This window comes from Epinephelus lanceolatus, chromosome 23, assembly GCF_041903045.1.
Source record: "Epinephelus lanceolatus isolate andai-2023 chromosome 23, ASM4190304v1, whole genome shotgun sequence".
Classification (NCBI taxonomy): domain Eukaryota; kingdom Metazoa; phylum Chordata; class Actinopteri; order Perciformes; family Serranidae; genus Epinephelus; species Epinephelus lanceolatus.
In genome coordinates, this window is record NC_135756.1 from 33,266,855 (window position 1) to 33,281,189 (window position 14,335).

General features: G+C 36.7%; 2 protein-coding genes across 2 annotated transcripts; both read left to right on the forward strand.

The window, feature by feature from the left end:
- Positions 1–1,566: 1,566 nt before the first annotated feature.
- Positions 1,567–4,861, forward strand: LOC117249641 (beta-2-microglobulin-like). Its single transcript, XM_033615388.2, has 4 exons — positions 1,567–1,731; positions 3,260–3,532; positions 4,174–4,218; positions 4,360–4,861. Exons 1-3 carry the CDS (start codon positions 1,662–1,664, stop codon positions 4,185–4,187), a joined length of 357 nt encoding a protein of 118 aa, XP_033471279.1. The 5' UTR covers positions 1,567–1,661; the 3' UTR covers positions 4,188–4,218; positions 4,360–4,861.
- Positions 4,862–7,209: 2,348 nt separating this feature from the next.
- On the forward strand, positions 7,210–12,195 carry LOC117249454 (beta-2-microglobulin-like). Its single transcript, XM_033615125.2, has 4 exons — positions 7,210–7,419; positions 8,485–8,757; positions 10,653–10,690; positions 10,792–12,195. The coding sequence occupies exons 1-3, from the start codon at positions 7,353–7,355 to the stop codon at positions 10,664–10,666; spliced, it is 354 nt and encodes a 117-aa protein (XP_033471016.1). The 5' UTR covers positions 7,210–7,352; the 3' UTR covers positions 10,667–10,690; positions 10,792–12,195.
- Positions 12,196–14,335: the final 2,140 nt, after the last annotated feature.

The window sequence follows — 14,335 nt, forward strand, 5'->3', positions numbered from 1 at the left end:
TAAGAGTCATAAGGGTGACTATTTTGATCATAGGTTTAACGTCCTCTTCTCAACTGTAGTTGACAACCTAGAATTCCGGTCTTTATCATATGCAGTGTTGTAGCTGAGAAGTTGGGTACCATTAGGTAGATAAGTAGGTTACCAAGGAGAAAGTGGGTATACTCTCCTATATATTCTAATAGGTTTTTGGCTGAATACTGTAAATGACCAGAAAAAGAGGTGAGTATACTCTGTATACCTGCGTATACCCTCCGCTACACCACTGATCATATCTAACCACCAAAATCTTTTCAGATGGAGGTCCCTTAAGCAAAATCTTATCAAATGGGGGCTAATGACCTAAAAAGTATCAAATTAGGGGTCCATGACACGCAAAAAAGGTTGAAAACAGGCGCATCAAAGACTTCAAATGCTATTTTGTGGGGGCTTTACTGTCTTTGCACTTCTTTGTCCACTTTCCCTCATACATAATTTTTTCATCATTATTAGTCAGTGAGGGTCTGCTGAGTAGATGACTGTAGATCTGTTCCTCAGAGCAGGTTACTCATGCTGCATTCAGAGTGCAGGCCAGAGACGTTGCTCTTGAATTTCTGCTAGATTGTTGTTTGCTGCATAATTCTACAGTAGTATTATTATTATTTTTGGCTCGTAATGTGATAAACAACATTCATTTACGATGACAACAGGCTAAAAGAACTACATAGTATATTTTAATAGAAACTTTAAACCAGAAATTTTATTTAATCAAGAATACTTCTGCTTAAAATGGAAGGTTCAATATGGAGCAGAGAGAACAAAAATAAATGTGCCAATCTATTAACAATCTGTTAACAGTAAATCTTATTTTTGACCTTGCTTCTCACTACACCACTAACTTTTATTGTAATGATAACTGAATACAACACACGATTGTCACACACATGCACAAGGAGGTGGGGGAGACAGTGACAACATTCTGAGTTTTACGAGCAGCTCTGTATTCTTTAAATCTGTTCTGTGGGCGCAGAATCCATATGGGCCTGGATATCAGTGATGATCAATCAGTTTTATGACAACATGATTATTTCAATCATTTAATTTTAGAAAACAAACAAGAAGATAGGAGTTACACACACTCAAAAAGATTAAAGAAAAAAACAAAACACATACAGAAAAATACAGAAAAATGATATGTAAACATGTCTCAATATTTGTCTCACTGTGTCAAGTACACTAGTACTTTGTAACAAACACACAAGAAACATTAGGGGCATGTCACTGCTTATGATCACAAAAAGCATAGTTAATATTGAACGATATCTATCCTTCTGTGAACTGTAGGGTTGAAATACACTCTTCCTATCAGGAAGGCCCGGAGGTCATACTGACTTGTTCTTAGCAGCAGTTTTTCTGTTGACATTATGTGATGTGGGTATTCGGGGAGTTTCCACAAACCTTCCCTGTCCATGATGTCCCAAACCTGTTTGGCCATGTTTTACCTAGTAACAGTGAGATATGAATTAATGATTGGTTGATGTCATATAGTGGGCAGTCTTAGAGCACCCTATTACTCAGCTCGGCTCCACACTTTCACTTTAGTGGAGCCCTCTGAAGAAAGAGCGCGGTCGTACCTCTGTGTTACTCCTGCTTTTGACAAACAACAAAAGAAGAACTGATCAGACATGGACAAGATCCTTGTTATGTGTCTAGCTGCTCTGGTAGCTCTCGCCTGTGCAGAGGAGTCCAAACACAGTAAGTAATATCATTATCATTATTATTATTATTTTAATGCTGAAATGAAGAAAACTATATTTCAAGTAAAATGGCCTCCGACATTGACATCACAGATTAGTCAGACTGTATGTTTTCAATAGCCTGTATGCAAAATACAAACAGAAGATATGGTTTCTATCTTTAGTAAGCTGCCTGTGATCTGTTAGAAAGTAATGGAAGAGCTGATATGAGGGATGTCGTATGCTGTAAAGCCCTGTGAGGCAGATTGTGAGTTGTGATATTGGGCTTTATAAATAAAATTGATTGATTGATTGATTGATATAAGAGTCAAATGTAAAAGAGAAACATTATACAACATGTCTGTCATGTTTTTAACTCGGTGGAATTCCCCGAAACAGTCAGGCTTTAGTTTCGATTTCCTGTAATAGGCCTACCAGCTCTGTTGAGACAGCACCCTCCACTGGCCTCAGCAGGGTACACTCAGATCCTGTTGAGTGAGGATCCCTGCTGCAAACCAAACTCCAGAGACTGAACTTCAAAATTCTCAGTAAAAGCTTGAATGGAAAAAAGCACTGGTAAAAACCTATGTGTTTGGAGAGAGAGAGGTTAAAACTGTGGAGCATGTCCTCCATTGCTCCATTGTTCGGTCAGTTAATTTAAAATCAACAGGACCCTCACCTTTGTTGTGGTTACTTTCATTTTGATTGTACCATTTTGTTGAGGAGGGTGCACTTAGGGACTGTTTGTTACTCATGAGGGGGGAGGGTGTGATGCAAAAAAGGGGGAGGCACGTCAAATAATTTTTTAAGCGCTGGGGAGGGACTTGTGTTTTTGGTTTTGGTTTAGGGAAGGGACACACAACTTAAAATGGTTGTATTTTGTATTCCCCTTCAAACCATTGTGTTCTTTAAAGATTTCCAAAATAACCCCTTTTATCATAGCTACAAACTGAAAACAGAAATTATCATTGGATTTTCAAATATTTGACGATCCTTAAACACATTATATGCAACAAGCGCTTCCGTCAGAAAAAAGACATAACCAACTCTGAGCTTAAAATAGTGGTAAGTTATCAATATCACTTTATTCTACGCCTCATTTAAAAATATAAAAAAAGAATTCCCACCTTAGCCACCCCTCCCCTGGTAACTAAGAACAGTCCCTTAGTTTGTATTTGCTCATATGGCTGAAGACAAATGTGTGTTGAAAGAAGTCGTTCCATCGTGAGACTCCAGAACAGCTTCGTCGTTAACAACTTTCAAAAGCTGTTTCCTCATCTGGTGTTTTGATTGTGCTGGTGGACAGCGCTGTCTAACAATATCTCCTATAGGTGTTTGGTTGAGATTGAGACCTGATGGCTGTGAATTTTAAACATTTTCAGGCAATATATGCGTCATAGGAGTAAAGCAATTCATAACAAGTTACATTGAATTCAAGGTCATTTTCTTCTTTTGTTTGCAGATTAAATTGTTTACAGGGGAATTCTTTTCAGTTCAATTGTGGTCGGACCAGTTTAGCATAATTTCCCTCTCTGTGTTGCCACTAGGTCCGCCCAAGGTTCAGGTGTACAGCTATCAGCCAGGACAGTATGGCAAAGACAACACCCTGATCTGCCATGTGAGCAACTTCCACCCCCCTGACATCACCATCCAGCTCATGAAGAACGGAGAGGAACTCCCCAATGCCGAGCAGACAGACCTGGCCTTCGAGAACGATTGGCACTTCCATCTGACCAAGAATGTTGCCTTCAAACCCATGGGCGGAGACAAGTACAGCTGCAAGGTCACTCATGGGAAGACAGTGAAAGACTTTGCCTGGGGTGAGTTAGAACCAGCCAAAAATATTTGTGGAATGTCCTCGTAATCAATTGAAAATGGTCTAATAATAGTAATAAACTAAGTGCATACCTATGTAAAGGTCCAAAAGTTCTCTAAAGAAAAAGAGAATATCAATGTTATTTTATTAATAGAGAGTTAAAAAAAAAAAGTATCAGAAGCAGGTCTCCCGCAAAATACAAAGTGCTAGACAATTATCAGTCATTTGCACTTGATAAACTAAATATCCATTAATACAAGGGAGGACACATCCCCTGGTAAACCCCAGTTAATTATATAATAATATAATTAACATTTGGAGTAAATTATACAGCTCTGATTGTGTTATACATTGTGAATAATCATCGAAATTTTTATTATGGGTCCTTGAAAAAAAGTTTTTAAATTTTATCCATGACATGGTGTGGGAACAATGTGGGACAGAAGTAGCTTTCAGTAATTGCATATTTGTATAGTATACTATATATCTGAACTAGTTTAAAAATACATGAGCCAAAGTGAAATTAAATGCACTGTAAAGCCTGTTAAAGTATATGGAGAAAAGATTTAGTGTAAATGTTGCTTCACCAGTTTTTATGAGATATATACAAATGTCTGTTTGTTTGTTTTTTGTCTTTTTTTATAGAGCCAAACATGTAACATGTTAGCAGAGGCCCTGATTGGTGGATTGGTGAGTACATGTCTTCATTGTATAGCGTTCAGTGAAGCTACTTCACCCCTCTACACCAGGAGTGTCATACATGTGCGTAATGGTAGATGTTGATTTGTTATCTGCTATTTAATGTTGTGATTTTAATTTCTCTGCCCACAGACATGACAAATGCTTCGGCCCTGTTTGCAGCAGCTTTTCTTCTTCACCATCTCCAATCAACATGATCAGTTTCTCCAGTGCTTCTCAAATTTATTTTCACAAAATATACCGACAAACACATAACATATCAATTCTATTTAGGTGAATTTTCTCTTACCTTATGTGAGAGAATGCACGGGCTGCAGGGCATTTAGTCATTTGTAATTTTGCACTGTGTTGCTTACAAAACTTGCAACTAATTTTCCATATTTTGATACTGAAATGTGTGTTTATGTATTAAATTGAAGTTTGTTCAGCTTAAAACGTGTTTCTATACGCAAACTGTTAAGCTTTTTTGACTCTGTCCTTTACCTAAATGAGGCGATGTAATTGGTCAGATTAATTACTGGTATGTTTGAGCAGGTGTTCTTTCTCGACCAGGTAGAAATGTGTTCTACAATTTTGATTTGTTATTTAATGTATTTGTAAATGCCCTGACAAAATAAAAGCCTCTTAAAAAGCCTGTGATGTCTTCATTTTGTAAACACAAACCTCTACAGTGTTTATAACAGGGATACTGATCTATAAAATCTATGATCTATGTTATCCTTATGGCTTTATGAAGAAGAAAACGGTCACACACCAGGGATCCATTAGGTGAATAAAGAAGTCTAAGTGTAAATCAATCACCCATGATTTTTTACTTTTCAGTAAAGGGCTCCACTTAGACACATTTGACCTTCATTGCTATACAGTGGGCAGTCTACTGCTGATTCTGCACGTGAAATGACAGATTCTCTAAAGACAATATTAAAACTTATTTTCTACCTAAGGAACGCTGTCCCTAAATGTATAGGCCCACACTATACATAATACTATTTTAGAAATATTGCTCTAGAGATTAAAAAGTTGCCTAAATGCGACCTCTCTGTATTGCAATACCGTCATTGATTGTACATAGGTTTGGATTATCTTCTAGAGTGTCTTGTCAATTAGGTTATACAGCTTAGTTTTATTTTTTACTTATTACAATTTAGCTTTCTTTTAGCTTTTAAACGGTAAAGCATTAACACGACGTGAGAGGGAAACAGCATTTTGATTCTTTTGTATGTCCTGCACATATAGTGAATTGACAATAAAAAACTTTTGAACTCAAACTTTAACAATCTATAATAATATGAGATATTTTTACAATCATATGATTAATATTTGGATGCTGGTTTTGTAATTACTTCAGGTTAATTATCACACTATAGCTGTAAACAAGCTACCTAAAATAGTGTGTGTTGGCTTCACAGTTTGTTTGGCACACAGCTATTTTCTAGTCCTTGAAAGGTTACAGAAATAAATATGTAACATCAAGATGTTTGCCTTCTTGACCTGCACTCACCTACTATTTAAAACATCTATAACTTTTTTTTTGGTGAGAGTAAAATTCCAGTTTGATAGTTTCAAAAGTAAAAAAAGAGGTGTGTGGACTAAATGTTTTGTAAAACTGTTGGATGGAGATATTGGAAATGTGTCACTGAAGCTACTTCAGCTTTCAGCTACATTTTCATATAAGATGTGAAGTTCTGTGATGAGTGATGGTTGCTGGCTTCCCCACAAACTAGGGTCAAATGTGAGGGGGGTTGTTTGGTACACTGTTTTTGGGATACCAGCCAATAGTTACAGTTACAGGTGTAACTGATGGTGTATCAGGTATAATCTGAATCATTTGCCAATGCCTCCCAACCCCACAGGCCCCAGTGCAACCGCACTGCCCTGCACTGTCTATATTTATGCCCCTAGACTCACTGCATCATCTTCAATATTTCTAAGTATCAAAAATACTGAGAAATGTCATGTAATTTGACAGGGTGACACACAATAGCAAAATAATGTTTTGGCACCTGGTAGCCTAAAAGCTGCTGGTGTCACTTCAGAAAAATGTCTAATTTTAGCTTAATTTTTTGTTCTACTTTACCTGAATTCATGAAGTACTCACTCAAACCCCTTTCCCATAACAAGTAAAGTGTAACATGGAAAATATTTTGATTGTCAGACAAACAGTTAATAAAATGCAAAATCCTAAAACCTCTATTGTTTTAACTGCAGTACTTTTATCACCCAAAAATAACAAATCAACATGCCACTTGCCACTTTTCACTCTTTGCTCTGCCCATCCTGGTCATTTCAGACCAATAAAAAAATATTGTTTAATGTTAAGCATATTTGTAGTAAGAAATCAGTTACATGTTTGCTGACTGGCTGCTAAAACCTTATTTGTTCCATTTTACCTGATGTCCCAAATTATCTGACTTCGCTCCTATTGTTTTGGCAAAAATGAATTAGTCCTGTTGATGAATTGCTTAAAATGTTGGTTCGTTTTTAAAATGGGCACATTATTTATTAAATGTTAATATTTTCTTAATCATATTTGAGTTAAACATTTTGAATAGTTTCTTAATTTTTTAGTAACTATAGCATTTTAAAATGTGCCAACCAATAAAACGTGTGCCAACCAACCCTGTGATTGGGCTGGTTTGCACAAATGTACATGACATAATCACAAATCACCTAATTTTATAAAGTATTATTGTACATCAAAACATACAGCTGAGACCTTAACCTTTTATTTCCTCCTGGTTAGTATTTGAATTTATGTTAGAATATATAAAGTGTGTCATTCGTGCGTGAGGAATGACAGCACTAAAACACCACATAACATATGAACTGGCAACTTCCAGACAGGTCAAACAAACATGGAGTGAGTCTGATGAAACTGCGCCACAGAAAGACAGCAACATGTCGGGGTAAGTTCTACCTAGTAACAAAACCTCTCGATTATTCCATTGGTTAGAATTCTCCCAAGGAAGAGGCCGAAACCTCCGGTGGGCGGGGTTAGCAGCGTTCTCTGGCTGGCCTCGCAGTTACACTGAAAAACAGTCGCTTTACTTTCGTTTTTGATAGCGAAGCAGTTAGTTATACAAAAATATTACATTATCTTATAGAGACCAACTAAAGGCGAAATCATGAAGGCAGTCGTCTCCGCGGTTCTCGTTGGCCTGCTGTATCTTCTCCCGTCAATGGCTAAAGATGGTAAGTAATCTACTGTATTTGTATAAGTAGCCTACCAAGATATTATCAAATGGCGCAGTGTTACTACACTGAGGGCCCTAAAATGGCTGGTAAGACCAGGCTGCTGGGTTTTCACAATAGGTAGCCTGTATGGTTAAGTGTCTACATTTACTCTAAATGTGAAGAAAATAAATAAATAAAGGAAAACTTTTGAGCGGTGTGTCAGAATAGAGCTAAACTATCACTTGAATTTAAAGGTCATGTTAATCGAGGCGCTGTGACGGTGTGTACGGCGCGCCGATTGTTGACTGAAATTAACAGCAACACTCCACCACATTTAGCTCCCAACAATGATTACAAAAGTGCTTTGGTTTCTTAAAAATGGTTTTTAACCAGATTTACAGCAATATTGTGAACTTTGTCAAAGTTACGCTATTATACGCGCGCGCACACACACACACACACACACACACACACACACACACATACACACATCAAATGTAATGCCAATGTTAAATCTCAATGCTAATTTAAATGTCAAATCTAAATATAAATATTAAATGTAAATGTTAAATATAAATATTAAATCTTAATGTTAAATTGTTAATCTATGTGCTTGGTTAAACTAAATGTTTAGCTAATAGGCAATTTAACACTGCTAGATATAGATTTAGAATTTATGTATGTATTTAGATTCAATGTTTAGATTTAAATTAAACATTTAGATTTAGTATTGGAATTACATGTAACCTTTTATTTTTACAAGAAAAGTAAATATGTCAAAGTTCAAATTTTGCTGTCAGTCTGGTAAAAAGTGACATCACTTTTGGAAACGTTGTGGTGAAATCTTGTTAATTTTGGCGTGTGTGAGGCCACTGCCTAAACAAAAAGCCTACCACACCAGGTTATTTCGTACATGTTATTGTCATATTATGATCAGTTTGGTTGGTGTTACTAGGCCTACAACACAGGGAGCTATAATTTATTGAATTGAGCATGTAAATGGAATCTGCATTAGTTTGTGACAGCTTTATTTTCAACAAATCCTCTCTGTACATGTGTGAACGTTTTTCTGTTTCTTGGTAGCTTTACCCATAGTTCAGGTGTACACTCGAGAACCAGGAGAGTTTGGCAAACCCAACACCCTGATCTGTCATGTGAGCGGCTTCCACCCACCAGAAATCACCATCGAGCTTATCAAGAATGGAAAGGAGAATCTCGGAGGAAACCAGACTGACCTGGCCTTCGAAGAGAACTGGCACTACCACCTAACCAAACATGTGCGCTTTACCCCAATCAAAGGAGAGCAGTTCACCTGCAAAGTGACTCATATGGGAACGACCAAAAATTTCGAGTGGGGTATGTATCTGTCTCTGATGGTTTTTCTGTCTACTGTCTACCACGAGTGTTAGGTTTACCATGTAAGTATGTTATTTTAGAATGAGAAGACGTAGCCATGATTCACACACTACTACACTTTACAACATGCTTTACATTACACTATGCCACGACATTACTATACTACACAATATACATATGAGATATGACATACTGTATATCATATACAGCTATATCTGCTTCATAATAATATTGACAGAAATACAGATTATATCGATATCACTATATCATGTATAAGATAAAATAAATAACCTTTTTCATGTTCTCTCACCCAATAGCTCCATGTTATGACTGTTTGTTACTAGGGCCCGACCGATATGGATTTTTTGGGGCCGATGCCGATTCCGATATCATGTAATAAAAAAATCCGATAACCGATATGTCGGCTGATTAAATTTTTATGTTTTTCAATTTAAAAACCCCCAAAATACCTGCTTTTGATGGATTAAATATAGTTCAAACACTCGTTACAAAGATATAAATTGAAGAAAGAACATTTTACTATTTTCAAATACTTTTATTATCATAAATTGTGTGGAACAAGCAGCATATGAACAGTTTGAACACACAATAAATCAAAAATATGATGTGCATAAAGGCAGTAAACCTCTGGGAAGTAAAATAATCATGCAAAGTCTATATGAATTAAGACATTCACATGTATGTTCACAGTACCAGAGTTCTTATTATTGCCAATTTAACAGAGGTAGGACATCATTTCTAAGTAAAACACCATAATCCCTGCCCATTTATTAGTGATGAAAATACGTGTTAACATCGGCGTCAATTGGCCAACTTTTGGCCGATTGCCGATTATTCTCCAATGGCTATAATTGGCCAATTAAATCGGCCGGCCGATAAATTGGTCGGGCCCTATTTGTTACTACTTTTAATTAACTTTTTAAGACTTTAGAAAAAAAATAAAACTAACTGAAACAATATTGTGTGCTTACAAAATTAACTAAAATACAATAAAAATATACAGTAAATATTTAGTTTGAATTTTGGAAAACCTATTCTGAACTAAATAAATTTTGCCCCTTACAGATACCCCCCATATTATATAAAAAAATAATTAAAACTGAATATTTTATGCCTCCGCACCTGTCAAAGCTGTGGCCAGCGGCACTACGTTTCCGGGTTGTTTGTCCATCCATTCGTCCATCCCATCCTTGTGAACGTGATATCTCAATAACGCCTCATGGGAAATTCTTCAAATTTAAAAATTTGATTGATTTGATTCTTCAAAATTAAAAAAAAAATGAATTTGACACAAATCCACCTGGACTTAAGAATAAACTGATTAGAAGGCTGTGGTCGAAGGGATATTTGTATATATATATATCCATTCATACAATATACTTTACATTGTTTTAACATCTGGAAAAAAAAACATCATTCTGAAGGCGTGGCGGCTTTTATTTTGCCGTGGCAGTGCGCCACGATCAGTTACATGTAGAGGAAACCCTGTCCTCTTTGTTGTCGGGGGGACAAAGTGTATTAAGCATCCATGATTTCACTGTCATGGAAAGCAAACCCATTCTGGAAACTGAAACTAAACCGGACTGAAAACAAGAATTAGAAATCAAAAATCAAGTTTCTATTCTGTGTTGTTACACTGTTACCAACCAAGTTCTAAGATACTTAACTCTGTTAGATTAAATTAGACTACTGAAAAAATATGAACTGTTTTATCAGTTACCCTGATGATATGTCACAAGTACAGCATGTGTTTCAGGCTGTAATTTCAGTTGTTGTGGAAAAAAACACTACTGTGCACTTGCAGCATCTACACTGTCCTTATGTGTGGTGCTAGAAAGAACAGGTTCTCAACATGTTTCTCTTTATTTCCACAGAATCAGATATGTAAGCTCTTTGCTCCGGCTTACGACAGGTGCGTACCATTTTCATTCTCATTATTCAATTCAGTAAACAAGTCATTTGTGCAGTTTTTGTGTGAGTGACCCTGATTTATCCGTTTCTCTATAACCACAGGGCTTTCGCACGGTCTCAGGAAGACGAAGACGATAGGAATAATTGGCCTTCAGACCTTTTCAGTCTTGACAACATGAACTTTCTAAATGGGTCCCTTGTATTTGTTAATGCAGTAGCTGACAAGGAAACTATAATTTTTTTATAGTTTCCTTGATAGCTAACAGGAAGTAAACAGGGACCAAAGTTGTTGCCCTAGCAACAGTACAGCAATGAAAAGGTTGATAATCTTGGGTTTTACTGGGAATGTTTGAGCATCAGCAAATTGGAGAAAAGATTGCACTTTAAAATCTGCTGTGTTTTTGTATCAGAAATAATAAATGGCAGTAAAGCTTCATTAAGTAGTTGTTGACCACTGGATGTGTCTGTTAGTGTGCAACCAGCCTGGAACTGATCCTGTTAATCATAACTAAGGTATAGGGTATGTGATGTATGAATGGCCATTCTGTTAAGTTCTCCAAAATAGTGTGCTTGAACAAAAATATTGCCAAGTCTTAGGGCTGCTGTGAAACTGCACCTACTTGATGCAATAAAAATAATTGTCTTGTGTGCGTCGACGCAATAGACAAACAAGAATGGACGGCAGAGGAGATGCTTGCACACCAATGTAACAGGGCTAGAAAGCCACAGAAGGTCCACAGGCTGAAATCAATGCAATATAGTTCCAGTCCTTTCAGTCCTTGACTATGATAGTCAAGGACTGAAAGGTTTGCTGCTGTTTTTACTCACTCCTTTTTTGCACTTTGAGCACATTTTTTTTGTGCACAGATGTCTTACATAAATAGATTTTTATTTTGCATTGATCTCAGCCTGTGGACCTTTTTGTGGCTTTTTTTTGCCCAGTAATATTGGTGTGTGGGTATCTCCTCCGCTGTCGTTTGATGCACACAAATATGAAATCAGCTTTGAGTTGCCTTCATCAGTGGAATCTGGCATCTGCTGTCAGACATGAGGGCTGATGGCTCACTGTTTGATCCTGGACAGGAAGTGTCCAGTCAACAGTGAGCGCACAAAAACAAACTAACTAAAACTTTATCATTAAGGGGAGTTATCATTTGATTTAAAATATTGCTTCATGGAGCTTTACAGAAACCTTTTACAATTATAGCAGATGCCCATCTGCATTCCTGTGTGTTTAATGCTTAATCTGCAAAGGCTTTCATCTTTACTTTCCTCACTAATGTCAATGTAAATTAAATTGTTCTTTAATTATCTATTACACATTTTGCCTTGTGAAGTGCTAAGAGAAGATAAAGCATATTCTTTTCCAGTTTATTATAAAGGATGTCTGCCATACCTGTGCACTCTTGTGTTGTTTCTGAAGAATATACAGATTTACTCTGTTAATGTATTTTATATAATTTGATTGGGTAATAAAGGTGTTCTTGACACATCAAATTAAACAAATGTGATCGTGTATTTCAAAGTTCATTTGGATCAATTCCAAAATGTCATGCCTGTTTATTTTATTGAGTTCACATTGTTCATTTCACAGCACAGTTCCGGAGGAAAAGGGGCCGTCAAAGTGGAATGACAGTAGCTGTGTTTTAGAGTCCAAAGGATAGGTTAATATTATTTCGTATCTAAAGACAATACTCAGGTGTCCATATGATCACTGAAACAGGCTGTGATCATTCCTCCTGTTACTACTGGCAGTTAGGAAATCCCTTCCTGTAACACATTTCCAAGTTATTGAGTTAATGAGAACAAAGTCCACAGTGTTTGTTCTGTGGAAAAATATACTCCAAAGTTCAACTCAAGTTACTGTGAGACAGACAAATCAAGTGGGTATCTTCTGCAATTACTCTCTTAGTAGTAGTCTATTAGTGTAACTATCCCTTCATTGCAACTCACCTGTTCCTTTGGAAGGTGCCCACTGCATTAAATCTGCTGAAACCTCACACTGGGTTCAGTTTTAAGTCCTTTCTTTATTACATTGCAACTGTATAATAGGAACTTCTAGGTACAATAATTCTTTGTGACACTGGCCCAACTGTTCTTCAGTATCCTTATTTATTCTGACCAACACCACTCTTGAACTTTTTTATTTAGGAAACAGAGAACATGAGGTCATCACGGGTGTTACAAGGTCAAATCACCGTACATTTTTTTCTCTTACATCTCTGCATACAGTGTCACACTTGTCTCAATGGTGTTTATACACAATCCATTTCTCCCAATATTTAGTACGTTTTTTTCAAGTCATTCCACACAGTATATTTTGCTACTTGCCAAAAGTATCTTTAATAAATATTTATTGTTGTGTGGGACAGTTTCAGGTATTTTTTCTAGGTATAATGTAGCAAATGAGTAGACTAACTCCATTCCAATTATCTAACATATTTTAGCATGCTTTAACACATACTTTATACTTGTTATTTCAACTTCTATAATTCTCTAGGCTTTAAAACAGGGCAACTTTTATTTCCTCCCAGGGATCAATAAAGTATTTCTGATTCTGATTCTGATTCAGATACATTTTGGAGTATATTCCACATAACAAGAACGTGCATTTAGTCCTTCAAGCAGATGTGGAAAGAATGAGGTGTTGTCAGATGCGTTGCTTTATTTATTTATGTATTTATTTGCAAAGGCTTGTTTGTATTAAGAGATTTATCAAATTACAGTGCAGGAGCAGCTCCAAAAATCCATTGCTATGTGCTATGTGCTATGGAAAATATGATTTTAAAAAGAAAAAGTAAAAGTACAAAGATACTTATCAAAAAACAAAAGAAAAGAGGCAAAGAACAAAAACCAAACCAAAACAAAACAAAAAATAAATAAATATAAGGATACTATTGGTTACAGGGCTCAACAATAAGGATTGCCCGATTGCCCGGGGCAAGTAAAACTCAAGGTCGGGCATGTAAACTAACAACTCACTTGCCCGATCGGGCAAGTTGCTAAAAATAGTAAAAGTTAATAACTAGTTGATAAAATAAATGTATTTTAAAACGTGCTCTTCTGCTCTGATGCAGCGGTCTCTCTGCCTGAAGTCACAGGCACAGCTGTGTAACAATGTCCTGCCCACAGCCCCCATTGATATTATTTTGCGCGACGAACGCTTCATATAATAACATAACAACATACTATTTATGGTGTTATGCCATCGTGTCATTTCTGTCTCTACATGGTCACGCGTTAACAATTCTCCTCTGCTCTCTGTATCGCGCACGGCGGAGTTCCGCCACACACACAGGTGAGCACGCTAGAGCGGCTCGGGCCGTATTTTCCTGACCAAACCTGACCCCGAGCCCGGTGCAGTTTGTTATTGTTATGGACACTGTGTAAATAAACATCAACAGACTGATGTTACGCACAGACAAACGCGGCACTCATGCTGAGCTTGTGTTGCGTTCAGGCGTTGTCACGTAAATAACAACTTCCAGCACTTAAATAGGTCATTGCACAAAACAGCAGCATGTCAAGTGACTTTTTACTGTTATTATATTCAATACAGTTGTATGTTCCTAAATCTTGAGACACCTCATATGTAAGCTAGACAGACATTTCACCTGCTCATACTGTGCACACATGTACTGTATGT

Coding starts and splice junctions, on each gene's coding strand:
- LOC117249641 (XM_033615388.2), top strand. CDS start 1,662: ATGGACAAGATCCTTGTTATGTGTCTAGCTGCTCTGGTAGCTCTCGCC. Junction 1,732..3,259: donor TGCAGAGGAGTCCAAACACA/GTAAGTAATATC, acceptor TGTTGCCACTAG/GTCCGCCCAAGGTTCAGGTG.
- LOC117249454 (XM_033615125.2), top strand. CDS start 7,353: ATGAAGGCAGTCGTCTCCGCGGTTCTCGTTGGCCTGCTGTATCTTCTC. Junction 7,420..8,484: donor CCCGTCAATGGCTAAAGATG/GTAAGTAATCTA, acceptor GTTTCTTGGTAG/CTTTACCCATAGTTCAGGTG.